The following is a 26,565-nucleotide window of genomic DNA, read 5'->3' on the forward strand; positions in this document are numbered from 1 at the left end:
CCCCGAGGGGCGATACCCCCGTTTACTGGCCGGGGGGGGGTCCCATCGCGAGGGGCCGGGCTGTACCCCGAGGGGCGATACCCCCGTTTACTGGCCGGGGGGTCCCATCGCGAGGGGCCGGGCTGTACCCCGAGGGGCGATACCCCCGTTTACTGGCCGGGGGGTCCCATCGCGCGGGGCCGGGCTGTACCCCGAGGGGCGATACCCCCGTTTACTGGCCGGGGGGTCCCATCGCGCGGGGCCGGGCTGTACCCCGAGGGGCGATACCCCCGTTTACTGGCCGGGGGGTCCCATCGCGCTGGGCCGGGCTGTACCCCGAGGGGCGATCCCCCCGTTTACTGGCCGGGGGTCCCATCCGCGCGCGGGGCCGGGCTGTACCCCGAGGGGGCGATACCCCCGTTTACTGGCCGGGGGTCCCCTGCGCGGGGCCCGGCTGACTGTGCCCCGAGGGGCGCGATACCCCCGTTTACTGGCCGGGGGGTCCCATCGCGCGGGGCCGGGCTGTACCCCGAGGGGCGATACCCCCGTTTACTGGCCGGGGGTCCCATCGCGCGGGGCCGGGCTGTACCCCGAGGGGCGATACCCCCGTTTACTGGCCGGGGGGTCCCATCGCGAGGGGCCGGGCTGTACCCCGAGGGGCGATACCCCCCGTTTACTGACCGGGGGGTCCCATCGCGCGGGGCCGGGCTGTACCCCGAGGGGCGATACCCCCGTTTACTGGCCGGGGGGTCCCATCGCGCGGGGCCGGGCTGTACCCCGAGGGGCGATACCCCCGTTTACTGGCCGGGGGGGGTCCCATCGCGCGGGGCCGGGCTGTACCCCGAGGGGCGATACCCCCGTTTACTGGCCGGGGAGGTCCCATCGCGCGGGGCCGGGCTGTACCCCGAGGGGCGATACCCCCGTTTACTGGCCGGGGGGTCCCATCGCGCGGGGCCGGGCTGTACCCCGAGGGGCGATACCCCCGTTTACTGGCCGGGGGGTCCCATCGCGCGGGGCCGGGCTGTACCCCGAGGGGCGATACCCCCGTTTACTGGCCGGGGGGTCCCATCGCGAGGGGCCGGGCTGTCCCCCGAGGGGCGATAACCCCCGTTTACTGGCCGGGGGTCCCATCGCGCGGGGCCGGGCTGTACCCCGGGGGGCGATACCCCCGTTTACTGGCCGGGGGGGTCCCCTCGCGAGGGGCCGGGCTGTACCCCGAGGGGCGATAACCCCGTTTACTGGCCGGGGGGGTCCCATCGCGAGGGGCCGGGCTGTACCCCGAGGGGCGATACCCCGTTTACTGGCAGGGGGGGGGTCCCATCGCGAGGGGCCGGGCTGTACCCCGAGGGGCGATACCCCCGTTTACTGGCCGGGGGGTCCCATCGCGCGGGGCCGGGCTGTACCCCGAGGGGCGATACCCCCGTTTACTGGCCGGGGGGGGTCCCATCGCGAGGGGCCGGGCTGTGCCCCGAGGGGGGATACCCCCGTTTACTGGCCGGGGGGTCCCATCGCGCGGGGCCGGGCTGTACACCGAGGGGCGATACCCCCGTTTACTGGCCGGGGGGGGTCCCATCGCGCGGGGCCGGGCTGTACCCCCGGGGGCGATACCCCCGTTTACTGGCCGGGGGGTCCCATCGCGAGGGGCCGGGCTGTACCCCGAGGGGCGATACCCCCGTTTACTGGCCAGGGGGGTCCCATCGCGCGGGGCCGGGCTGTACCCCCGGGGGCGATACCCCGTTTACTGGCCGGGGGGTCCCATCGCGAGGGGCCGGGCTGTACCCCGGGGGGCGATAACCCCGTTTACTGGCCGGGGGTCCCATCGCGAGGGGCCGGGCTGTACCCCGAGGGGCGATACCCCCGTTTACTGGCCGGGGGTCCCATCGCGCGGGGCCGGGCTGTACCCCGAGGGGCGATACCCCCGTTTACTGGCCGGGGGTCCCATCGCGCGGGGCCGGGCTGTACCCGAGGGGCGATACCCCCGTTTACTGGCCAGGGGGTCCCATCGCGAGGGGCCGGGCTGTACCCCGAGGGGCGATACCCCCGTTTACTGGCCGGGGGTCCCATCGCGAGGGGCCGGGCTGTACCCCGAGGGGCGCTCCCCCCGTTTACTGGCCGGGGGTCCCATCGCGGGCCGGGCTGTACCCCGAGGGCGATACCCCCGTTTACTGGCCGGGGGGGTCCCATCGCGCGGGGCCGGGCTGTACCCCGAGGGGCGATACCCCCGTTTACTGGCCGGGGGGGTCCCATCGCGAGGGGCCGGGCTGTACCCCGGGGGCGATACCCCCGTTTACTGGCCGGGGGGTCCCATCGCGAGGGGCCGGGCTGTACCCCGAGGGGCGATACCCCCGTTTACTGGCCGGGGGGTCCCATCGCGCGGGGCCGGGCTGTACCCCGAGGGGCGATAACCCCCGTTTACTGGCCGGGGGTCCCATCGCGCGGGGCCGGGCTGTACCCCGAGGGGCGATACCCCCGTTTACTGGCCGGGGGGTCCCATCGCGCGGGGCCGGGCTGTACCCCGAGGGGCGATACCCCCGTTTACTGGCCGGGGGGTCCCATCGCGCGGGGCCGGGCTGTACCCCGAGGGGCGATACCCCCGTTTACTGGCCGGGGGGTCCCGTCGCGAGGGGCCGGGCTGTACCCCGAGGGGCGATACCCCCGTTTACTGGCCGGGGGGGGGTCCCATCGCGAGGGGCCGGGCTGTACCCCGAGGGGCGATACCCCCGTTTACTGGCCGGGGGGGGTCCCATCGCGAGGGGCCGGGCTGTACCCCGAGGGGCGATACCCCCGTTTACTGGCCGGGGGGTCCCATCGCGAGGGGCCGGGCTGTACCCCGAGGGGCGATACCCCCGTTTACTGGCCGGGGGGTCCCATCGCGAGGGGCCGGGCTGTACCCCGAGGGGCGATACCCCCGTTTACTGGCCGGGGGGTCCCATCGCGAGGGGCCGGGCTGTACCCCGAGGGGCGATACCCCCGTTTACTGGCCGGGGGGGTCCCATCGCGAGGGGCCGGGCTGTACCCCGAGGGGCGATAACCCCCGTTTCCTGGCCGGGGGGGTCCCATCGCGAGGGGCCGGGCTGTACCCCGAGGGGCGATACCCCCGTTTACTGGCCGGGGGGGTCCCATCGCGAGGGGCCGGGCTGTACCCCGAGGGGCGATACCCCCGTTTACTGGCCGGGGGGTCCCATCGCGAGGGGCCGGGCTGTACCCCGAGGGGCGATACCCCCGTTTACTGGCCGGGGGGTCCCATCGCGAGGGGCCGGGCTGTACCCCGAGGGCGATAACCCCCGTTTACTGGCCGGGGGGTCCCATCGCGAGGGGCCGGGCTGTACCCCGAGGGGCGATAACCCCCGTTTACTGGCCGGGGGGTCCCATCGCGAGAGGCCGGGCTGTACCCCGAGGGGCGATACCCCCGTTTACTGGCCGGGGGGGTCCCATCGCGCGGGGCCGGGCTGTACCCCGAGGGGCGATACCCCCGTTTACTGGCCGGGGGGTCCCATCGCGAGGGGCCGGGCTGTACCCCGAGGGGCGATACCCCCGTTTACTGGCCGGGGGGTCCCATCGCGCGGGGCCGGGCTGTACCCCGAGGGGCGATAACCCCGTTTACTGGCCGGGGGGTCCCATCGCGCGGGGCCGGGCTGTACCCCGAGGGGCGATAACCCCCGTTTACTGGCCGGGGGGTCCCATCGCGAGGGGCCGGGCTGTACCCCGAGGGGCGATACCCCCGTTTACTGGCCGGGGGGTCCCATCGCGAGGGGCCGGGCCGTACCCCGAGGGGCGATACCCCCGTTTACTGGCCGGGGGGTCCCATCGCGAGGGGCCGGGCTGTACCCCGAGGGGCGATACCCCCGTTTACTGGCCGGGGGGTCCCATCGCGAGGGGCCGGGCTGTACCCCGAGGGGCGATACCCCCGTTTACTGGCCGGGGGGTCCCATCGCGCGGGGCCGGGCTGTACCCCGAGGGGCGATACCCCCGTTTACTGGCCGGGGGGGTCCCATCGCGCGGGGCCGGGCTGTACCCCGAGGGGCGATACCCCCGTTTACTGGCCGGGGGGGGTCCCATCGCGCGGGGCCGGGCTGTACCCCGAGGGGCGATACCCCCGTTTACTGGCCGGGGGGTCCCATCGCGCGGGGCCGGGCTGTACCCCGAGGGGCGGTACCCCCGTTTACTGGCCGGGGGTCCCATCGCGAGGGGCCGGGCTGTACCCCGGGGGCGATACCCCCGTTTACTGGCCGGGGGGGTCCCATCGCGGGGGCCGGGCTGTACCCCGAGGGGCGATACCCCCGTTTACTGGCCGGGGGGTCCCATCGCGCCGGGGCCGGGCTGTACCCCCGCGGGGGCGATACCCCCGTTTACTGGCCGGGGGTCCCGTGGCGAGGGGCCGGGCTGTACCCCGAGGGGCGATACCCCCGTTTACTGGCCGGGGGGTCCCGTCGCGCGGGGCCGGGCTGTACCCCGAGGGGCGATACCCCCGTTTACTGGCCGGGGGGGTCCCATCGCGGGGCCGGGCTGTACCCCGAGGGGCGATACCCCCGTTTACTGGCCGGGGGGTCCCATCGCGCGGGGCCGGGCTGTACCCCGAGGGGCGATACCCCCGTTTACTGGCCGGGGGGGTCCCATCGCGTGGGGCCGGGCTGTACCCCGAGGGGCGATACCCCCGTTTACTGGCCGGGGGTCCCATCGCGCGGGGCCGGGCTGTACCCCGAGGGGCGATACCCCCGTTTACTGGCCGGGGGGGGTCCCATCGCGCGGGGCCGGGCTGTACCCCGAGGGGCGATACCCCCGTTTACTGGCCGGGGGGTCCCATCGCGCGGGGCCGGGCTGTACCCCGGGGGGCGATAACCCCCGTTTACAGGCCGGGGGGTCCCATCGCGCGGGGCCGGGCTGTACCCCGAGGGGCGATAACCCCCGTTTACTGGCCGGGGGGGTCCCATCGCGCGGGGCCGGGCTGTACCCCGAGGGGCGATACCCCCGTTTACTGGCCGGGGGGTCCCATCGCGCGGGGCCGGGCTGTTCCCCGAGGGGCGATACCCCCGTTTACTGGCCGGGGGGGTCCCATGGCGCGGGGCCGGGCTGTACCCCGAGGGGCGATACCCCCGTTTACTGGCCGGGGGGGTCCCATCGCGGGGGCCGGGCTGTACCCCGAGGGGCGATACCCCCGTTTACTGGCCGGGGGTCCCATCGCGCGGGGCCGGGCTCGCCGCCCCCCGGGGGCGATACCCCCGTTTACTGGCCGGGGGGGTCCCATCGCGCGGGGCCGGGCTGTACCCCGAGGGGCGATACCCCCGTTTACTGGCCGGGGGGGTCCCATCGCGCGGGGCCGGGCTGTACCCCGAGGGGCGATACCCCCGTTTACTGGCCGGGGGGTCCCATCGCGCGGGGCCGGGCTGTACCCCGGGGGGCGATACCCCCGTTTACTGGCCGGGGGTCCCATCGCGCGGGGACGGGCTGTACCCCGAGGGGCGATACCCCCGTTTACTGGCCGGGGGGTCCCATCGCGAGGGACCGGGCTGTACCCCGAGGGGCGATAACCCCCGTTTACTGGCCGGAGGGTCCCATCGCGTGGGGCCGGGCTGTACCCCGAGGGGCGATACCCCCGTTTACTGGCCGGGGGTCCCATCGCGAGGGGCCGGGCTGTGCCCCGAGGGGCGATACCCCCGTTTACTGGCCGGGGGTCCCATCGCGAGGGGCCGGGCTGTACCCCGAGGGGCCCTGGCCGGGGGGGGGTCCCATCGCGAGGGGCCGGGCTGTACCCGGGGGCGATACCCCCGTTTACTGAGCGGGGGGTCCCATCGCGAGGGGCCGGGCTGTACCCCGAGGGGCGATACCCCCGTTTACTGGCCGGGGGGTCCCATCGCGCGGGGCCGGGCTGTACCCCGAGGGGCGATAACCCCGTTTACTGGCCGGGGGTCCCATCGCGCGGGGCCGGGCTGTACCCCGAGGGCGATACCCCCGTTTACTGGCCGGGGGGGGTCCCATCGCGCGGGACCGGGCTGTACCCCGAGGGGCGATAACCCCCGTTTACTGGCCGGGGGTCCCATCGCGAGGGGCCGGGCTGTACCCCGAGGGGCGATAACCCCGTTTACTGGCCGGGGGGTCCCATCGCGCGGGGCCGGGCTGTACCCCGAGGGGCGATACCCCCGTTTACTGGCCGGGGGTCCCATCGCGCGGGGCTGGGCTGTCCCCCTAGGGGCGATACCCCCCGGCCTGGCCCGGGGTCCCGTCGCGGGGGCCGGGCTGTACCCCGAGGGGCGATACCCCCGTTTACTGGGGGGGGGTCCCCTCCCGCGGGGCCGGGCTGTACCCCCCGGGGCGATACCCCCGGCGGGGGGGGGTCCCATCGCGCGGGGCCGGGCTGTACCCCGAGGGGCGATACCCCCGTTTACTGGCCGGGGGTCCCATCGCGCGGGGCCGGGCTGTACCCCGAGGGGCGATACCCCCGTTTACTGGCCGGGGGGTCCCATCGCGCGGGGCCGGGCTGTACCCGGGCGATACCCCCGTTTACTGGCCGGGGGTCCCATCGCGCGGGGCCGGGCTGTACCCCTAGGGGCGATACCCCGTTTACTGGCCGGGGGGGGTCCCTCGCGCGGGGCCGGGCTGTACCCCGAGGGGCGATACCCCCGTTTACTGGCCGGGGGGGGGGGCCGGGCTGTACCCCGAGGGGCGATACCCCCGTTTACTGGCCGGGGGGGGTCCCATCGCGCGGGGCCGGGCTGTACCCCGAGGGGCGATACCCCCGTTTACTGGCCGGGGGGTCCCATCGCGCGGGGCCGGGCTGTACCCCTAGGGGCGATACCCCCGTTTACTGGCCGGGGGGGGGTCCCATCGCGCGGGGCCGGGCTGTACCCCGAGGGGCGATACCCCCGTTTACTGGCCGGGGGTCCCCTCGCGGGGCCGGGCTGTACCCCGAGGGGCGATACCCCCGTTTACTGGCCGGGGGGTCCCATCGCGCGGGGCCGGGCTGTACCCCGAGGGGCGATACCCCGTTTACTGGCCGGGGGGTCCCATCGCGAGGGGCCGGGCTGTACCCCGAGGGGCGATACCCCCGTTTACTGGCCGGGGGGTCCCATCGCGCGGGGCCGGGCTGTACCCCGCGGGGCGCCCCCGCCTGGCGGGGGTCCCATCGCGAGGGGCCGGGCTGTACCCCGAGGGGCGATACCCCCGTTTACTGGCCGGGGGTCCCATCGCGAGGGGCCGGGCTGTACCCCGAGGGGCGATAACCCCGTTTACTGGCCGGGGGGTCCCATCGCGCGGGGCCCGGCTGTACCCCGAGGGGCGATACCCCCGTTTACTGACCGGGGGGTCCCATCGCGCGGGGCCGGGCTGTACCCCGAGGGCGATACCCCCGTTTACTGACCGGGGGTCCCATCGCGAGGGCCGGGCTGTACCCCGAGGGGCGATACCCCCGTTTACTGACCGGGGGGTCCCATCGCGAGGGGCTGGGCTGTACCCCGAGGGGCGATACCCCCGTTTACTGGCCGGGGGTCCCATCGCGAGGGGCCGGGCTGTGCCCCCGGGGGCGTCTCGTTTACTGGCCGGGGGGGGGTCCCATCGCGAGGGGCCGGGCTGTGCCCCCGGGGCGATACCCCCGTTTGCTGGCCGGGGGGGTCCCATCGCGAGGGGCCGGGCTGTACCCCGAGGGGCGATAACCCCCGTTTACTGGCCGGGGGTCCCATCGCGCGGGGCCGGGCTGTACCCCGGGGCGTACCCCCGTTTACTGGCCGGGGGTCCCATCGCGCGGGGCCGGGCTGCCCCCGGGGCGATACCCCCGTTTACTGACCGGGGGTCCCATCGCGAGGGGCCGGGCTGTACCCCGGGGGGCGATACCCCCGTTTACTGGCCAGGGGGGTCCCATCGCGGGGGGCCGGGCTGTACCCCGAGGGGCGATACCCCCGTTTACTGGCCGGGGGGTCCCATCGCGGGGGCCGGGGCTGTCCCCCGAGGGGCGATACCCCCGTTTACTGGCCGGGGGGGTCCCATCGCGAGGGGCCGGGCTGTACCCCGAGGGGCGATACCCCCGTTTACTGGCCGGGGGGGGTCCCATCGCGAGGGGCCGGGCTGTACCCCGGGGGGCGATGCCCGTTTACTGGCCGGGGGGGTCCCATCGCGCGGGGCCGGGCTGTACCCCGAGGGGCGATACCCCCGTTTACTGGCCGGGGGTCCCATCGCGAGGGGCCGGGCTGTACCCCGAGGGGCGATACCCCCGTTTACTGGCCGGGGGTCCCATCGCGAGGGGCCGGGCTGTACCCCGGGCGATACCCCCGTTTACTGGCCGGGGGGTCCCATCGCGCGGGGCCGGGCTGTACCCCGAGGGCGATACCCCCGTTTACTGGCCGGGGGGTCCCATCGCGAGGGGCCGGGCTGTACCCCGAGGGGCGATGCCCCCGTTTACTGGCCGGGGGGTCCCATCGCGAGGGGCCGGGCTGTACCCCGAGGGGCGATACCCCCGTTTACTGGCCGGGGGGGGGGGCCCATCGCGCGGGGCCGGGCTGTACCCCGAGGGGCGATACCCCCGTTTACTGACCGGGGGTCCCATCGCGAGGGGCCGGGCTGTACCCCGAGGGGCGATACCCCCGTTTACTGGCCGGGGGTCCCATCGCGCGGGGCCGGGCTGTGCCCCGAGGGGCGATACCCCGTTTACTGGCCGGGGGGGGTCCCATCGCGCGGGGCCGGGCTGTACCCCTAGGGGCGATGCCCGTTTACTGACCGGGGGGTCCCATCGCGCGGGGCCGGGCTGTACCCCGAGGGGCGATACCCCCGTTTACTGGCCGGGGGGTCCCATCGCGCGGGGCCGGGCTGTACCCCGAGGGGCGATACCCCCGTTTACTGGCCGGGGGGGGTCCCATCGCGCGGGGCCGGGCTGTACCCCGAGGGGCGATACCCCCCGTTTACTGGCCGGGGGTCCCATCGCGCGGGGCCGGGCTGTACCCCGGGGCGATACCCCCGTTTACTGGCCGGGGGGTCCCGTCGCGAGGGGCCGGGCTGTACCCCCGAGGGGCGATACCCCCGTTTACTGGCCGGGGGTCCCGTCGCGAGGGGCCGGGCTGTGCGCCGAGGGGCGATACCCCCGTTTACTGGCCGGGGGGGTCCCGTCGCGCGGGGCCGGGCCGTACCCCGAGGGGCGATCCCCCCGTTTACTGGCCGGGGGTCCCGCCCGCGCGGGGCCGGGCCGTACCCCGAGGGGCGATACCCCCGTTTACTGACCGGGGGTCCCATCGCGAGGGGCCGGGCCGTACCCCGGGGCGATACCCCCGTTTACTGGCCGGGGGTCCCATCGCGAGGGGCCGGGCCGTACCCCCGAGGGGCGATACCCCCGTTTGCTGACCGGGGGGTCCCATCGCGGGGCCGGGCTGTACCCCGAGGGGCGATACCCCGTTTACTGGCCGGGGGTCCCATCGCGAGGGGCCGGGCTGTACACCGAGGGGCGATACCCCCGTTTACTGGCGGGGGTCCCATCGCGCGGGGCCGGGCTGTACCCCGAGGGGCGATACCCCCGTTTACTGGCCGGGGGGGTCCCATCGCGAGGGGCCGGGCTGTACCCGGGCGACCCCCGTTTACTGGCCGGGGGTCCCATCGCGAGGGGCCGGGCGTACCCCGAGGGGCGATACCCCCGTTTACTGACCGGGGGGTCCCATCGCGAGGGGCCGGGCTGTACCCCGAGGGGCGATACCCCCGTTTACTGGCCGGGGGGTCCCATCGCGAGGGGCCGGGCTGTACCCCGAGGGGCGATAACCCCCGTTTACTGGCCGGGGGGTCCCATCGCGAGGGGCCGGGCTGTACCCCGAGGGGCGATACCCCCGTTTACTGGCCGGGGGGGTCCCATCGCGAGGGGCCGGGCCGTACCCCGAGGGGCGATACCCCCGTTTACTGGCCGGGGGGGGTCCCATCGCGAGGGGCCGGGCTGTACCCCGAGGGGCGATAACCCCCGTTTACTGGCCGGGGGGTCCCATCGCGAGGGGCCGGGCTGTACCCCGAGGGGCGATACCCCCGTTTACTGGCCGGGGGGGTCCCATCGCGAGGGGCCGGGCTGTACCCCGAGGGGCGATACCCCCGTTTACTGGCCGGGGGGGGTCCCATCGCGAGGGGCCGGGCTGTACCCCGAGGGGCGATACCCCCGTTTACTGGCCGGGGGGGGTCCCCTCGCGAGGGGCCGGGCTGTACCCCGAGGGGCGATAACCCCCGTTTACTGGCCGGGGGGTCCCATCGCGAGGGGCCGGGCTGTACCCCGAGGGGCGATACCCCCGTTTACTGGCCGGGGGGGGGTCCCATCGCGAGGGGCCGGGCTGTACCCCGAGGGGCGATACCCCCGTTTACTGGCCGGGGGGGGTCCCATCGCGAGGGGCCGGGCTGTACCCCGAGGGGCGATAACCCCCGTTTACTGGCCGGGGGGTCCCATCGCGAGGGGCCGGGCTGTACCCCGAGGGGCGATACCCCCGTTTACTGGCCGGGGGGTCCCATCGCGAGGGGCCGGGCTGTACCCCGAGGGGCGATACCCCCGTTTACTGGCCGGGGGGTCCCCTCGCGAGGGGCCGGGCTGTACCCCGAGGGGCGATACCCCCGTTTACTGGCCGGGGGGTCCCATCGCGAGGGGCCGGGCTGTACCCCGAGGGGCGATACCCCCGTTTACTGGCCGGGGGGGTCCCATCGCGAGGGGCCGGGCTGTACCCCGAGGGGCGATAACCCCCGTTTACTGGCCGGGGGGTCCCATCGCGCGGGGCCGGGCTGTACCCCGAGGGGCGATAACCCCCGTTTACTGGCCGGGGGGGGGGGTCCCATCGCGAGGGGCCGGGCTGTACCCCGAGGGGCGATAACCCCCGTTTACTGGCCGGGGGGTCCCATCGCGCGGGGCCGGGCTGTACCCCGAGGGGCGATAACCCCCGTTTACTGGCCAGGGGGGTCCCATCGCGAGGGGCCGGGCTGTACCCCGAGGGGCGATACCCCCGTTTACTGGCCGGGGGGTCCCATCGCGAGGGGCCGGGCTGTACCCCGAGGGGCGATACCCCCGTTTACTGGCCGGGGGGGGTCCCATCGCGAGGGGCCGGGCTGTACCCCGAGGGGCGATAACCCCGTTTACTGGCCGGGGGGGGTCCCATCGCGAGGGGCCGGGCTGTACCCCGAGGGGCGATAACCCCCGTTTACTGGCCGGGGGGGGGTCCCATCGCGAGGGGCCGGGCTGTACCCCGAGGGGCGATAACCCCGTTTACTGGCCGGGGGGTCCCATCGCGAGGGGCCGGGCTGTACCCCGAGGGGCGATAACCCCGTTTACTGGCCGGGGGGTCCCATCGCGAGGGGCCGGGCTGTACCCCGAGGGGCGATACCCCCGTTTACTGGCCGGGGGGTCCCATCGCGAGGGGCCGGGCTGTACCCCGAGGGGCGATAACCCCCGTTTACTGGCCGGGGGGTCCCATCGCGAGGGGCCGGGCTGTACCCCGAGGGGCGATAACCCCCGTTTACTGGCCGGGGGGTCCCATCGCGAGGGGCCGGGCTGTACCCCAAGGGGCGATACCCCCGTTTACTGGCCGGGGGGGGTCCCATCGCGAGGGGCCGGGCTGTACCCCGAGGGGCGATACCCCCGTTTACTGGCCGGGGGGGGTCCCATCGCGAGGGGCCGGGCTGTACCCCGAGGGGCGATACCCCCGTTTACTGGCCGGGGGGTCCCATCGCGCGGGGCCGGGCTGTACCCCGAGGGGCGATAACCCCCGTTTACTGGCCGGGGGGTCCCATCGCGAGGGGCCGGGCTGTACCCCGAGGGGCGATACCCCCGTTTACTGGCCGGGGGGGGTCCCATCGCGAGGGGCCGGGCTGTACCCCGAGGGGCGATACCCCCGTTTACTGGCCGGGGGGGGTCCCATCGCGAGGGGCTGGGCTGTACCCCGAGGGGCGATAACCCCCGTTTACTGGCCGGGGGGTCCCATCGCGAGGGGCCGGGCTGTACCCCGAGGGGCGATAACCCCCGTTTACTGGCCGGGGGGGGGTCCCATCGCGAGGGGCCGGGCTGTACCCCGAGGGGCGATAACCCCCGTTTACTGGCTGGGGGGGTCCCATCGCGAGGGGCCGGGCTGTACCCCGAGGGGCGATACCCCCGTTTACTGGCCGGGGGGGGTCCCATCGCGAGGGGCCGGGCCGTACCCCGAGGGGCGATACCCCCGTTTACTGACCGGGGGGTCCCATCGCGAGGGGCCGGGCTGTACCCCGAGGGGCGATTACCCCCGTTTACTGGCCGGGGGGTCCCATCGCGAGGGGCCGGGCTGTACCCCGAGGGGCGATACCCCCGTTTACTGGCTGGGGGGGTCCCATCGCGAGGGGCCGGGCTGTACCCCGAGGGGCGATACCCCCGTTTACTGGCCGGGGGGTCCCATCGCGAGGGGCCGGGCTGTACCCCGAGGGGCGATACCCCTGTTTACTGGCCGGGGGGTCCCATCGCGAGGGGCCGGGCTGTACCCCGAGGGGCGATACCCCCGTTTACTGGCCGGGGGGGGTCCCATCGCGAGGGGCCGGGCTGTACCCCGAGGGGCGATACCCCCGTTTACTGGCCGGGGGGTCCCATCGCGAGGGGCCGGGCTGTACCCCGAGGGGCGATACCCCCGTTTACTGGCCGGGGGGGGGTCCCATCGCGAGGGGCCGGGCTGTACCCCGAGGGGCGATACCCCCGTTTACTGGCCGGGGGGTCCCATCGCGAGGGGCCGGGCTGTACCCCGAGGGGCGATACCCCCGTTTACTGGCTGGGGGGGGTCCCATCGCGAGGGGCCGGGCTGTACCCCGAGGGGCGATACCCCCGTTTACTGGCCGGGGGGGTCCCATCGCGAGGGGCCGGGCCGTACCCCGAGGGGCGATACCCCCGTTTACTGGCCGGGGGGTCCCATCGCGAGGGGCCGGGCTGTACCCCGAGGGGCGATACCCCCGTTTACTGGCCGGGGGTCCCATCGCGAGGGGCCGGGCTGTACCCCGAGGGGCGATACCCCGTTTACTGGCCGGGGGGTCCCCTCGCGCGGGGCCGGGCTGTACCCCGAGGGGCGATACCCCCGTTTACTGGCCGGGGGGTCCCATCGCGCGGGGCCGGGCTGTACCCCGAGGGGCGATACCCCCGTTTACTGGCCGGGGGGGGTCCCATCGCGCGGGGCCGGGCTGTACCCCGAGGGGCGATACCCCCGTTTACTGGCCGGGGGGGGTCCCATCGCGAGGGGCCGGGCTGTACCCCGAGGGGCGATACCCCCGTTTACTGGCCGGGGGGTCCCATCGCGAGGGGCCGGGCTGTACCCCGAGGGGCGATACCCCCGTTTACTGGCCGGGGGGGGGTCCCATCGCGCGGGGCCGGGCTGTACCCCGAGGGGCGATACCCCCGTTTACTGGCCGGGGGGGGGGTCCCATCGCGAGGGGCCGGGCTGTACCCCGAGGGGCGATACCCCCGTTTACTGGCCGGGGGGGTCCCATCGCGAGGGGCCGGGCTGTACCCCGAGGGGCGATAACCCCCGTTTACTGACCGGGGGGGGTCCCATCGCGAGGGGCCGGGCTGTACCCCGAGGGGCGATACCCCCGTTTACTGGCCGGGGGGGGTCCCATCGCGCGGGGCCGGGCTGTACCCCGAGGGGCGATACCCCCGTTTACTGGCCGGGGGGTCCCATCGCGAGGGGCCGGGCTGTACCCCGAGGGGCGATAACCCCCGTTTACTGGCCGGGGGGTCCCATCGCGAGGGGCCGGGCTGTACCCCGAGGGGCGATAACCCCCGTTTACTGGCCGGGGGGGGGTCCCATCGGGCGGGGCCGGGCTGTACCCCGAGGGGCGATACCCCCGTTTACTGACCGGGGGGTCCCATCGCGAGGGGCCGGGCTGTACCCCGAGGGGCGATACCCCCGTTTACTGGCCGGGGGGTCCCATCGCGAGGGGCCGGGCTGTACCCCGAGGGGCGATACCCCCGTTTACTGGCCGGGGGGTCCCATCGCGAGGGGCCGGGCTGTACCCCGAGGGGCGATACCCCCGTTTACTGGCGGGGGGGGGGTCCCATCGCGCGGGGCCGGGCTGTACCCCGAGGGGCGATACCCCCGTTTACTGGCCGGGGGGTCCCATCGCGAGGGGCCGGGCTGTACCCCGAGGGGCGATACCCCCGTTTACTGGCCGGGGGGTCCCATCGCGAGGGGCCGGGCTGTACCCCGAGGGGCGATACCCCCGTTTACTGGCCGGGGGGTCCCATCGCGCGGGGCCGGGCTGTACCCCGAGGGGCGATACCCCCGTTTACTGGCCGGGGGGTCCCGTCGGGAGGGGCCGGGCTGTACCCCGAGGGGCGATACCCCCGTTTACTGGCCGGGGGGTCCCCTCGCGAGGGGCCGGGCTGTACCCCGAGGGGCGATACCCCCGTTTACTGGCCGGGGAGGTCCCGACGCGACCACTGAGCCGCACTGCCACGTGTCACACCGGCCGCCTGCCCTGCCCGGCTTGTGCCTGCCTCAAGCCACCCGGCTCGGGTGCACAGCGGGGATCGGGGCCCTCCCAGCCACAGCCAGACGCCCCCCCGCCCCACACGGCCCCCGGGCCACAGCCCCGGCCCGTCCCTCGGCCCTGCAGTGCGGGCAGGCGGGGCCGGTTGCCTGGCGAGCGCTGGCCGAGCTGCGCGCCGGAGGCGGAGGCCGATACCATCAGCCCCTTTCACACAAGGGCGCCTTTCGATTAGTTCCCTTCCACAGCCGCTCAGCTGCTGGCCAAGGAAACGGCATCGCAGCCGCCTGCGTCTTTCGGAGCCGGGGGGGGGCACCCCTCCCCCGCCACTCGCTGCCCACCCCCAGCACCACAGCCCTCTGGGCCCCCACGGCCAGCCCCACGGCGCAGGAGGGTCGCCCGGAGCCCCCTTGGGTGGGAGGGTGGGAGGGGAGAATGGAGGCCCTGCTGAGCCTCGCCTCCTCCAGCCCCCGGTGCTCCCCTCGCTGGAGCTGAGTCCCACCTGGCCCTGGCTCTGTGCCCGGCTGTGACGCAGTGGGGGGGGGGGGGGGGGCCTTGCTAGGGCTGTGGCCACCTCTGCTGTCTGGAACGAGTCGTTATGCAAAGGGGGCTCCAAACCTGTCTGACCAGCCACCCCCCATGGGGAGGGACAAAGGGAGGTGGATGCTGCCCTGGCTGGGGGGCAGGGCTGGAGGAGAGGTGGTTAGTTCCTGTATGGAAAGCAGGGGAGAAGGAGCTGGGGAGGGGGCTGGGACTCCCCCATCTCAGGGGGGCACTGAGGCCTCTTAGCCCCAGTTCCTGGAACCAGATGACATCTGTGCTGGGCTGTATCCTGGAGAAGCAATAAACTCCCCTGTTCTACCGGCTGGTGGGGTCTGTTCGTGCCCTTTGGGGGTGCAGGAGACGGGGGACCCCAACATGCCGTCACACCAGCGCTCTGTGCCCATCTCTGTGCCCGGCTCTGTGCCCATCTCTGCCCAGGGCTCTGTGTCCATCTCTGTGCCCGGGGCTCGGTGCCCATCTCTGCCCAGGGCTCTGTGTCCATCTCTGTGCCCGGGGCTCGGTGCCCATCTCTGCCCTGCGCTCTGTGTCCGGCTCTGTTCCCAGCTCTGTGTCCATCTCTGTGCCCGGCACTCGGTGCCCATCTCTGTTCCCATCTCTGTGCCCATCTCTGCCCAGGGCTCTGTGTCCGGCTCTGTTCCCAGCTCTGTGCCCAGGGCTCTGTGTCCATCTCTGTGCCCGGCTCTGTGCCCAGCCCTTTGGCCCTGGCCCTGCCGGCGGCTGGAATCCCTGTGCCGCGCTCACACACGGGGACACCCCCATTAGCAGGGTAATTTCCTGCCACGATTCCTCATTTCCCGGCTCCTGCGGCGGAGACGCTGTGACCTTGACAGGAGTCGCAGCTCCCGCCTCGCCAGGCGTCTCCGAGGACTTCGCCTCCGCAGCGCCCGGCCTCGCCTGCCACGGGGGGCAGATGAGTCAGCTCTGCTGCCACGAGCAAGGGATTGGGGGTGCTGGGGGTGAGCGAACGGGGAGCTCTGGGGCAGGGGCAGGATGGGATCAGCCCCAGAAATGCCCCAACAAGCCGCTGCAGCCCAGCCCAGGAGGCCTCTGCCCCCTCCCCCCCATGCCAGGGCCCAGGTTGCCCACAGCCTCACGCCAGCGCCCAGCCCCGCCGGGAGCCCTGGGCCCATGTGGCAGGGACAGGACCCTGCTGCGCCGGGTGGCAGCTGCTCAGGGGGCACCCGCACGCCGGGGGCACTGGGGTCGTGTTTGTGCTGCTCACTTGGGCTGGAGCACGTGAGTTCCATGTGTGCCTCAGTTTCCCTGGGCACGGTTATCTGGATGGGGGTGGGGATTGCAGGTGTGACTCACTGCAGGAGGCTGCCCAGCACCGCATGGTCACACTGGCCCAGGCACCTCGTAACCTGAGCTGGGAGGGGGACCAGGAGACCCCGCCCCGAGAAGGGGACACAGGAGGGGGCGGTGCTGGGTGGGTGGGTGGGGGAGTCTGGGTCGGATTGGGGGGGCAGAGCCCTGGCTCTGGGCCCCTGCCCCTGGCTGGGCTGCCCCAGGGCCCTGTGCTGCCCCCTGCGCCGCACTGGGTCCCTGGGACCAAGACCCCCCCTGCGCTCCCTGGGAGCCCCCGGCTGCAGGTGGGGGGCAGGACCTGGGGGCTCCCCACACTGGGGGACAGGGCCTCCCTGCAAGCTCCTGGCACCTATGGCAGCGTGTGTGTGTGAATCACTGTTCTCCCCCCCACCAGACTGTGCACAGACACGCCAGACAGAGTCACTTGCACGGCTACAGACACGCCAGGCAGAGCCACTCGCACGGCCACAGACATGCCAGGCAGAGCCTCGTGCACAGCCACAGACACGCCAGGCAGAGCCACTCGCACGGCCAGAGACACAACGGGCCGAGCCTCTCGCACGGCCACAGACACGCCAGGCAGAGCCACTCGCACAGCCAGAGACATGCCAGGCAGAGCCTCTCCCACGGCCACAGACACAACGGGCCGAGCCTCTCGCACGGCCACAGACACGCCAGGCAGAGCCACTCGCACGGCCACAGACACAACGGGCCGAGCCTCTCGCACGGCCGCAGACACACCAGGCAGAGCCTCTCGCACGGCCAGAGACACGCCAGGCAGAGCCACTCGCACGGCCAGAGACACGCCAGGCAGAGCCTCGCATGGCCAGAGACACACCAGGCAGAGCCACTCGCACGGCCACAGACACACCAGGCAGAGCCATTCGCACGGCCACAGACACGCCAGGCAGAGCCTCTCCAACGGCCACAGACTCGCCAGGCAGAGCCTCTCGCACGGCCACAGACTCGCCAGGCAGAGCCTCTCGCACGGCCACAGACTCGCCAGGCAGAGCCACTCGCACGGCCAGACACGCCAGGCAGAGCCTCTCACACGGCCACAGACACGCCAGGCAGAGCCACTCGCACGGCCACAGACACAACGGGCCGAGCCTCTCGCACGGCCGCAGACACACCAGGCAGAGCCTCTCGCACGGCCAGAGACACGCCAGGCAGAGCCACTCGCACGGCCAGAGACACGCCAGGCAGAGCCTCGCATGGCCAGAGACACACCAGGCAGAGCCACTCGCACGGCCAGACACGCCAGGCAGAGCCTCTCACACGGCCACAGACACGCCAGGCAGAGCCTCTCCAACGGCCACAGACTCGCCAGGCAGAGCCTCTCGCACGGCCACAGACTCGCCAGGCAGAGCCTCTCGCACGGCCACAGACTCGCCAGGCAGAGCCACTCGCACGGCCAGACACGCCAGGCAGAGCCTCTCACACGGCCACAGACACGCCAGGCAGAGCCTCTCCAACGGCCACAGACTCGCCAGGCAGAGCCTCTCGCACGGCCACAGACTCGCCAGGCAGAGCCTCTCGCACGGCCACAGACACGCCAGGCAGAGCCACTCGCACGGCCAGACACGCCAGGCAGAGCCACTCGCACGGCCACAGACACACCAGGCAGAGCCATTCGCACGGCCACAGACACAATGGGCAGAGCCTCTCGCACAGCCAGAGACACGCCAGGCAGAGCCTCTCACACGGCCACAGACACGCCAGGCAGAGCCTCTCCAACGGCCACAGACTCGCCAGGCAGAGCCTCTCGCACGGCCACAGACTCGCCAGGCAGAGCCTCTCGCACGGCCACAGACACGCCAGGCAGAGCCACTCGCACGGCCAGACACGCCAGGAAGAGCCACTCGCACGGCCAGACACGCCAGGCAGAGCCACTCGCACGGCCACAGACACGCCAGGCAGAGCCTCTCGCACGGCCACAGACACGCCAGGCAGAGCCTCTCGCATGGCCACAGGCACGCCAGGCAGAGCCACTCGCACGGCCAGAGACATGCCAGGCAGAGCCTCTCGCACGGCCACAGACACAACGGACCGAGCCTCTCGAACGGCCACAGACACGCCAGGCAGAGCCACTCGCACGGCCAGACACGCCAGGCATAGCCTTTCGCACGGCCACAGACACGCCAGGCAGAGCCACTCGCACGGCCACAGACATGCCAGGCAGAGCCACTCGCACGGCCACAGACACAACGGGCCGAGCCTCTCGCACGGCCGCAGACATGCCAGGCAGAGCCACTCGCACGGCCACAGACACAACGGGCCGAGCCTCTCGCACGGCTGCAGACACACCAGGCAGAGCCACTCGCACGGCCACAGACACAATGGACAGAGCCTCTCGCACAGCCAGAGACACGCCAGGCAGAGCCACTCGCACGGCCACAGACACAATGGACAGAGCCTCTCGCACAGCCAGAGACACGCCAGGCAGAGCCACTCGCATGGCCAGAGACACGCCAGGCAGAGCCACTCGCACGGCCACAGACACAATGGGCCGAGCCTCTCGCACGGCCGCAGACACACCAGGCAGAGCCACTCGCACGGCCACAGACACAATGGACAGAGCCTCTCGCACAGCCAGAGACACGCCAGGCAGAGCCACTCGCACGGCCACAGACACAATGGACAGAGCCTCTCACACAGCCAGAGACACGCCAGGCAGAGCCACTCGCATGGCCAGAGACATGCCAGGCAGAGCCACTCGCACGGCCAGATACGCCAGGCAGAGCCACTCGCACGGCCACAGACACAATGGGCCGAGCATCTCGCACGGCCGCAGACACACCAGGCAGAGCCACTCGCACGGCCACAGACACAATGGACAGAGCCTCTCGCACAGCCAGAGACACGCCAGGCAGAGCCTCTCGAACGGCCAGAGACACGCCAGGCAGAGCCACTCACACGACCAGAGACACGCCAGGCAGAGCCTCTCGCACGGCCAGAGACACACCAGGCAGAGCCACTCACACGGCCACAGACACGCCAGGCAGAGCCTCTCGCATGGCCACAGACACGCCAGGCAGAGCCTCTCGCACGGCCAGAGACACACCAGGCAGAGCCACTCGCACGGCCACAGACACAACGGGCCGAGCCTCTCGAACGGCCAGACACGCCAGGCAGAGCCACTCGCACGGCCAGAGACATGCCAGGCAGAGCCTCTCGCACGGCCAGAGACACACCAGGCAGAGCCACTTGCACGGCCAGATACGCCAGGCAGAGCCTCTCGCACGGCCACAGACACAACGCTCCGAGCCTCTCGAACGGCCAGACACGCAGAGCCTCTCGCATGGTGTGACGGCGCGTTGGGGGTTCCCCGTCTCCTGCACCCCGAAATGGCACAAACAGACTGCACCAGCCGGTGGAATAGAGGAAGTTTATTGCCTCTCCAGGATACAGCACAGCACAGATGGAATCTGGTCACAGAGCTGGGCTAGGATGCCTCAGGCCCCCTTGAGATGGGGGAGACTGGGCCCCTAAACTCCAGCCCCTTCTCCTAGGCTCTCCTCCATGCTCCCAGACAGTAACTTACTAACCCCCTTCCAGCCCTGCCCCCCAGCCAGGGCAGCATCCACCTTCCTTTGTTCCTCTCCATGGGGGGTGTCTGGCCACTGGTTCAACAAGTTTGGCCTTACCTCTGCCTAGTGAGGTTTTCCCTGCTGGGTCTTGCTCCAGACAGCAGGGGTCACCACAGCCCAGCAAGTACCCCCACTACGTCACACATGGCCACAGGCACGCCAGGCAGAGCCTCTCGCACGGCCACAGACACACCAGGCAGAGCCACTCGCACGGCCACAGACACACCAGGCAGAGCCACTCGCACGGCCACAGACACGCCAGGCAGAGCCTCTCGCACGGCCACAGACACGCCAGGCAGAGCCTCTCGCACAGCCACAGAAACAACGGGCCAAGCCTCTCGCATGGCCACAGACACGCCAGGCAGAGCCTCTCGCATGGCCACAGACACGCCAGGCAGAGCCTCTCGCACGGCCACAGACACACCAGGCAGAGCCTCTCGCATGGCCACAGATACGCCAGGCAGAGCCACTCGCACGGCCAGACACGCCAGGCAGAGCCACTCGCATGGCCACAGACACGCCAGGCAGAGCCTCTCACACGGCCACAGACACAACGGGCCGAGCCTCTTGCACGGCCAGACACGCCAGGCAGAGCCACTCGCACGGCCAGACACGCCAGGCAGAGCCACTCGCACGGCCACAGACACAACGGGCTGAGCCTCTCGCACGGCCACAGACACGCCTGGCAGAGCCACTCGCACGGCCACAGACACACCGGGCCGAGCCTCTCGCACGGCCACAGACACACCGGGCCGAGCCTCTCGCACGGCTCTCTGGCCTGTGCACGAACACAACAGGCAGGATTCACCTGCCGAGCCCAGTGCTGGGTGTGGGACACGCGACCAGCAGCCACTTGTTGGGGATTAGTGTTTGCCTGGTTTGGTGGGGCGCTGCTGGGGCGCGAGGGAACAGTCGGGGACCCTGCTGCCAGGCCCGGCCGCGAGCCCTGCGCTGGGTGCCCCGTGAGCAGCTGACCCCGCTGGAGCCTGCGCCAAGCGAACCGAGCAAACCAGCCTCTGGCACCTGCTGCCTCACGGAGCCACCCAGCTCCCGGCAGGGCTGCAATTGCGCTCGGAGCCGGGGGCCAGCCAGGGCCTTGGCACGTCCCATGGGCAAGAGGCAGCATGGCCTGGGCACTCCAGGAGGAAGAGGTGCCAGACTCTGGCTCCCGATGTGCCCTTCTGGGCCTCAGTTTCCCTTTACGTGGCTGTGAGCACCCATGGGTGGCCCTTGGCTCCTGCTGGAATTACTGTAGGCGCCATCCAGCGGAGGGGTTTGGGGGTGCAGGGGCCGTGCCGGGCAGGGCGGAGGGGCTTGGGAGTGCGGGGGCCGTGCCGGGCAGGGCGGAGGGGCTTGGGGGAGCAGGGGTCGTGCCGGGCAGGGCGGAGGGGCTGGGGGTGCAGGGGCCATGCCGGGCAGGGAGGAGTGGTTTGGGGGAGCAGGGGCCGTGCCGGGCAGGGCGGAGGGGTTTGGGAGTGCGGGGGCCGTGCTGGGCAGGGCGGAGGGGCTTGGGGGCTTGGGGCCGTGCTGGGCAGGGCGGAGGGGCTTGGGGGTGCAGGGGCAGTGCCGGGCAGGGCGGAGGGGCTGGGGGTGCAGGGGCCGTGCCGGGCAGGGCGGAGGGGCTTGGGGGTGCAGGGGCAGTGCCGGGCAGGGCGGAGGGGCTTGGGGGTGCAGGGGCAGTGCCGGGCAGGGCGGAGGGGCTTGGGGGTGCAGGGGCAGTGCCGGGCAGGGCGGAGGGGCTGGGGGTGCAGGGGCGAGGGCAGGCGGAGGGGCTGGGGGTGCAGGGGCGGGAGCCGTGCCGGGCAGGGCGGAGTGGTTTGGGGGAGCAGGGGCCGTGCCGGGCAGGGCGGAGGGGTTTGGGGGTGCAGGGGCCGTGCCGGGCAGGGCGGAGGGGCTTGGGGGTGCAGGGGCAGTGCCGGGCAGGGCGGAGGGGTTTGGAGGTGCAGGGGCCATGCCGGGCAGGGCGGAGTGGTTTGGGGGAGCAGGGGCCGTGCCGGGCAGGGCGGAGGGGCTTGGGGGTGCAGAGCAGGGCCCCACGGCGCCGGAGCGAGCAGCTCGCCGGGCTGACACTGCAGGCTACCTGGCAGGCTGGCCGGGGAGTCACAGGCGCCGTTGCCAGGGGAGACGGCCCGGGCCAGCCCGGCTAAGTGGCTCAGGCGGAGCCGGGGCACGGCCGGGATGGAGCCAGGCGGCCGGCGAGGGCAGGGCGGGGCCCCAAGGCATGGAGCACGGAGCAGCCGGCACGGGGGGCTGGGGCGGCTGGAGGCAGAGGATCTCGGAGCCCTCTGCTGACCCAGGGCTGGGGGGCCGGGCCCCAGGGGCTCCTGCATGGCTACTCCGCCCCGCAGCCCTGCCCTGCCCCCCAGCCCTGCCGGGGCCCCCCACTCCACAGCCCTGAAGCCCTGCCCTGCCCCCCAGCCCTGCCGGGGCCCCCCACTCCACAGCCCTGCAGCCCTGCCCTGCCCCCCAGCCCTGCCGGGGCCCCCCACTCCGCCCCGCAGCCCTGCCCTGCCCCCCAGCCCTGCCGGGGCCCCCCACTCCGCCCCGCAGCCCTGCCCCCCAGCCCTGCCAGGGCCCCCCACTCTGCCCCGCAGCCCTGCCCTGCCCTGCCCCCCAGCCCTGCCAGGGCCCCCCACTCCACAGCCCTGCAGCCCTGCCCTGCCCCCCAGCCCTGCCGGGGCCCCCCACTCCACAGCCCTGCCCTGCCCCCCAGCCCTGCCAGGGCCCCCCACTCCACAGCCCTGCAGCCCTGCCCTGCCCCCCAGCCCTGCCGGGGCCCCCCACTCTGCCCCACAGCCCTGCCCTGCCCCCCAGCCCTGCCGGGGCCCCCCACTCCGCCCCGCAGCCCTGCCCTGCCCCCCAGCCCTGCCGGGGCCCCCCACTCCACAGCCCTGCAGCCCTGCCCTGCCCCCCAGCCCTGCCGGGGCCCCCCACTCCGCCCCACAGCCCTGCCCTGCCCCCCCAGCCCTGCCGGGGCCCCCACTCCAACCCGCAGCCCTGCCCTGCCCCCCCAGCCCTGCCAGGGCCCCCCACTCCACAACCCTGCCCTGCCCCCCAGCCCTGCCAGGGCCCCCCACTCCGCCCCGCAGCCCTGCCCTGCCCCCCCAGCCCTGCCAGGGCCCCCCACTCCACCCCGCAGCCCTGCCCTGCCCCCCCAGCCCTGCCGGGGCCCCCCACTCCCGCCCTGCAGCCCCATTATCCCCGGGCCCAGCCCCGGAGACTCACCGCCTCGCCGCACCGGCGGAGGCAGCGGAGCTGACGCCAGCAGCTGCCTGGGATATCAGAGCCGTTTGGATCCAGCAATTTCACCCATTTGGAGCCTGACTCCGCGTCACTGTCTGGCCCAGCGGCTGATTTTGCTCCTGACACGGCCCCCCCAGCGCAGGCTCAAGCTGCCACTTGGCCCCTCCGCTGGGCTACTCCCCTGCCCCCCGTCCCTCCGGGGCCAGCCCTGGCAGGCCAACCGGGCGCCCCCATGCGCCAAGGCCCAGCCCTGGGACCCTCAGGGAGCCTGGGCTGTCCCGTGCGCCCGCTCGGTGCCTGGCCGCGGCTGGGCTGGGGGGGAGGAGCACCCCCGTCTCAGCCGGCCCCCGAAGCAGAGGTTCTGGCAGGAGGCCCAGAGGGCTGGGCCCCCCCCGTCTCAGCCGGCCCCCCGAAGCAGAGGTTCTGGCAGGAGGGCCAGAGGGCTGGCCCCCCCGTCTCAGCCGGCCCCCCGAAGCAGAGGTTCTGGCAGGAGGGCCAGAGGGCTGGCCCCCCCGTCTCAGCCGGCCCCCCGAAGCAGAGGTTCTGGCAGGAGGGCCAGAGGGCTGGGCCCCCCCGTCTCAGCCGGGCCCCCGAAGCAGAGGTTCTGGCAGGAGGGCCAGAGGGCTGGCCCCCCGTCTCAGCCGGCCCCCCGAAGCAGAGGTTCTGGCAGGAGGGCCAGAGGGCTGGCCCCCCACGTCTCAGCCGGCCCCCCGAAGCAGAGGTTCTGGCAGGAGGGCCAGAGGGCTGGGCCCCCCCGTCTCAGCCGGCCCCCCGAAGCAGAGGTTCTGGCAGGAGGGCCAGAGGGCTGGCCCCCCCGTCTCAGCCGGCCCCCCGAAGCAGAGGTTCTGGCAGGAGGGCCAGAGGGCTGGCCCCCCACGTCTCAGCCGGCCCCCCGAAGCAGAGGTTCTGGCAGGAGGGCCAGAGGGCTGGCCCCCCCCGTCTCAGCCGGCCCCCCGAAGCAGAGGTTCTGGCAGGAGGGCCAGAGGGCTGGCCCCCCCCGTCTCAGCCGGCCCCCCGAAGCAGAGGTTCTGGCAGGAGGGCCAGAGGGCTGGCCCCCCCCGTCTCAGCCGGCCCCCCGAAGCAGAGGTTCTGGCAGGAGGGCCAGAGGGCTGGCCCCCCCCGTCTCAGCCGGCCCCCCGAAGCAGAGGTTCTGGCAGGAGGACCAGAGGGCTGGGCCCCCCCCCCGTCTCAGCCGGCCCCCGAAGCAGAGGTTCTGGCAGGAGGGCCAGAGGGCTGGGCCCCCCCGTCTCAGCCGGCCCCCCGGAAGCAGAGGTTCTGGCAGGAGGGCCAGAGGGCTGGGCCCCCCCCGTCTCAGCCGGCCCCCCGAAGCAGAGGTTCTGGCAGGAGGGCCAGAGGGCTGGGCCCCCCCGTCTCAGCCGGGCCCCCGAAGCAGAGGTTCTGGCAGGAGGGCCAGAGGGCTGGGCCCCCCCGTCTCAGCCGGCCCCCCGAAGCAGAGGTTCTGGCAGGAGGGCCAGAGGGCTGGGCCCCCCCGTCTCAGCCGGCCCCCCGAAGCAGAGGTTCTGGCAGGAGGGCCAGAGGGCTGGGCCCCCCCGTCTCAGCCGGCCCCCCGAAGCAGAGGTTCTGGCAGGAGGGCCAGAGGGCTGCCCCCCCCCCGTCTCAGCCGGCCCCCCGAAGCAGAGGTTCTGGCAGGAGGGCCAGAGGGCTGGCCCCCCGTCTCAGCCGGCCCCCGAAGCAGAGGTTCTGGCAGGAGGGCCAGAGGGCTGGGCCCACCCCGTCTCAGCCGGCCCCCCGAAGCAGAGGTTCTGGCAGGAGGGCCAGAGGGCTGGCCCCCCCCGTCTCAGCCGGCCCCCCGAAGCAGAGGTTCTGGCAGGAGGGCCAGAGGGCTGGGCCCCCCCGTCTCAGCCGGCCCCCCGGAAGCAGAGGTTCTGGCAGGAGGGCCAGAGGGCTGGGCCCCCCCCGTCTCAGCCGGGCCCCCCAAAGCAGAGGTTCTGGCAGGAGGGCCAGAGGGCTGGGCCCCCCCACGTCTCAGCCGGCCCCCCGAAGCAGAGGTTCTGGCAGGAGGGCCAGAGGGCTGGGCCCCCCCGTCTCAGCCGGCCCCCCGGAAGCAGAGGTTCTGGCAGGAGGGCCAGAGGGCTGGGCCCCCCCCGTCTCAGCCGGGCCCCCCAAAGCAGAGGTTCTGGCAGGAGGGCCAGAGGGCTGGGCCCCCCCACGTCTCAGCCGGCCCCCCGAAGCAGAGGTTCTGGCAGGAGGGCCAGAGGGCTGGGCCCCCCCGTCTCAGCCGGCCCCAGAAGCAGAGGTTCTGGCAGGAGGGCCAGAGGGCTGGGCCCCCCCCGTCTCAGCCGGGCCCCCGAAGCAGAGGTTCTGGCAGGAGGCCCAGAGGGCTGGCCCCCCCACGTCTCAGCCGGCCACCCAAAGCAGAGGTGCTGGCAGGAGGGCCAGAGGGCTGGCCCCCCCCGTCTCAGCCGGCCCCCCGGAAGCAGAGGTTCTGGCAGGAGGGCCAGAGGGCTGGCCCCCCACGTCTCAGCCGGCCCCCCGGAAGCAGAGGTTCTGGCAGGAGGGCCAGAGGGCTGGGCCCCCCCGTCTCAGCCGGCCCCCCGAAGCAGAGGTTCTGGCAGGAGGGCCAGAGGGCTGGGCCCCCCCCGTCTCAGCCGGGCCCCCCAAAGCAGAGGTTCTGGCAGGAGGGCCAGAGGGCTGGCCCCCCCCGTCTCAGCCGGCCCCCCGAAGCAGAGGTTCTGGCAGGAGGGCCAGAGGGCTGGGCCCCCCCGTCTCAGCCGGCCCCCCGAAGCAGAGGTTCTGGCAGGAGGGCCAGCTCGTCTCCGGCGTCCCTCAGGGATGGGGCAGGTGGGCGAGGCCCCGGCACCTGCTGGCAGGCAGCTCCCAGGGGGCTGGGGCTGAGCCGGCTGGGCACCCCCGCTGCTGGGTGCGGGGCCAGGTCCCCCCGTGCCAGCCTGGCCCCCCAGGAGGGAGGTGCCACTGCAGCAGGGCAGACCCTGGCTGGCACGGCCGCCCCCGCCGGGGCGCGAGTGGCTGGGGCTGGGGCGGGCGCTGGCACCCGGCTGCCCCCAAAGGGTTAACAAGCAATTTCCTCCTGACAGCTCGGCGCCGGGCCCGGGCTGGGGGAGACGCAGGGAGATAAAAAGGAGCCGCTGGAACCGCCTGCGTAATCCCCGACTTTAATCTGCCAGGCCGCGTGGGCCCTTATCTCGCCGTCCTTCTGCTGCCTGCATCCTCCCGCCCCCGGCGCCGCGCAGCCAGCCAGCCGCAGCGCCCCCCGCCTGGCACCGCGCCCTGCCTCCAGTGGGGCCACGCGCACACGCACAGACACGCGCAGGGCTCGGCCCCGCCAACAGGGGGCACCACACAGACACGCACACGCACAGACACGCGCAGGGCTCGGCCCCGCCAACAGGGGGCACCACACAGACACGCACACGCACACACACACAGACACGCACAGGGCTCGGCCCCTCCAACAGGGGACACCACACAGACA

The 26,565-nt window shown here is 73.4% G+C and overlaps 2 protein-coding genes across 2 annotated transcripts in view; both read right to left on the bottom strand.

The window, feature by feature from the left end:
- ASIC4 (acid sensing ion channel subunit family member 4) overlaps nt 1–26,565 on the bottom strand; it is a 93,990-nt gene that overhangs the window by 46,734 nt on the left and 20,691 nt on the right. The window lies entirely within an intron of this gene.
- Nucleotides 17,978–26,565, bottom strand: part of LOC149524026 (uncharacterized) — a 27,953-nt gene continuing 19,365 nt past the window's right edge. The window contains exon 3 of the mRNA XM_089779915.1: nt 17,978–18,927. Within this exon, the coding sequence (XP_089636041.1) occupies nt 17,978–18,927 (950 nt within the window). The remainder of the gene's footprint in view (nt 18,928–26,565) is intronic.

Source organism: Pelodiscus sinensis, chromosome 7 (assembly GCF_052426305.1).
Source record: "Pelodiscus sinensis isolate ZL-2025 chromosome 7, ASM5242630v1, whole genome shotgun sequence".
Classification (NCBI taxonomy): domain Eukaryota; kingdom Metazoa; phylum Chordata; order Testudines; family Trionychidae; genus Pelodiscus; species Pelodiscus sinensis.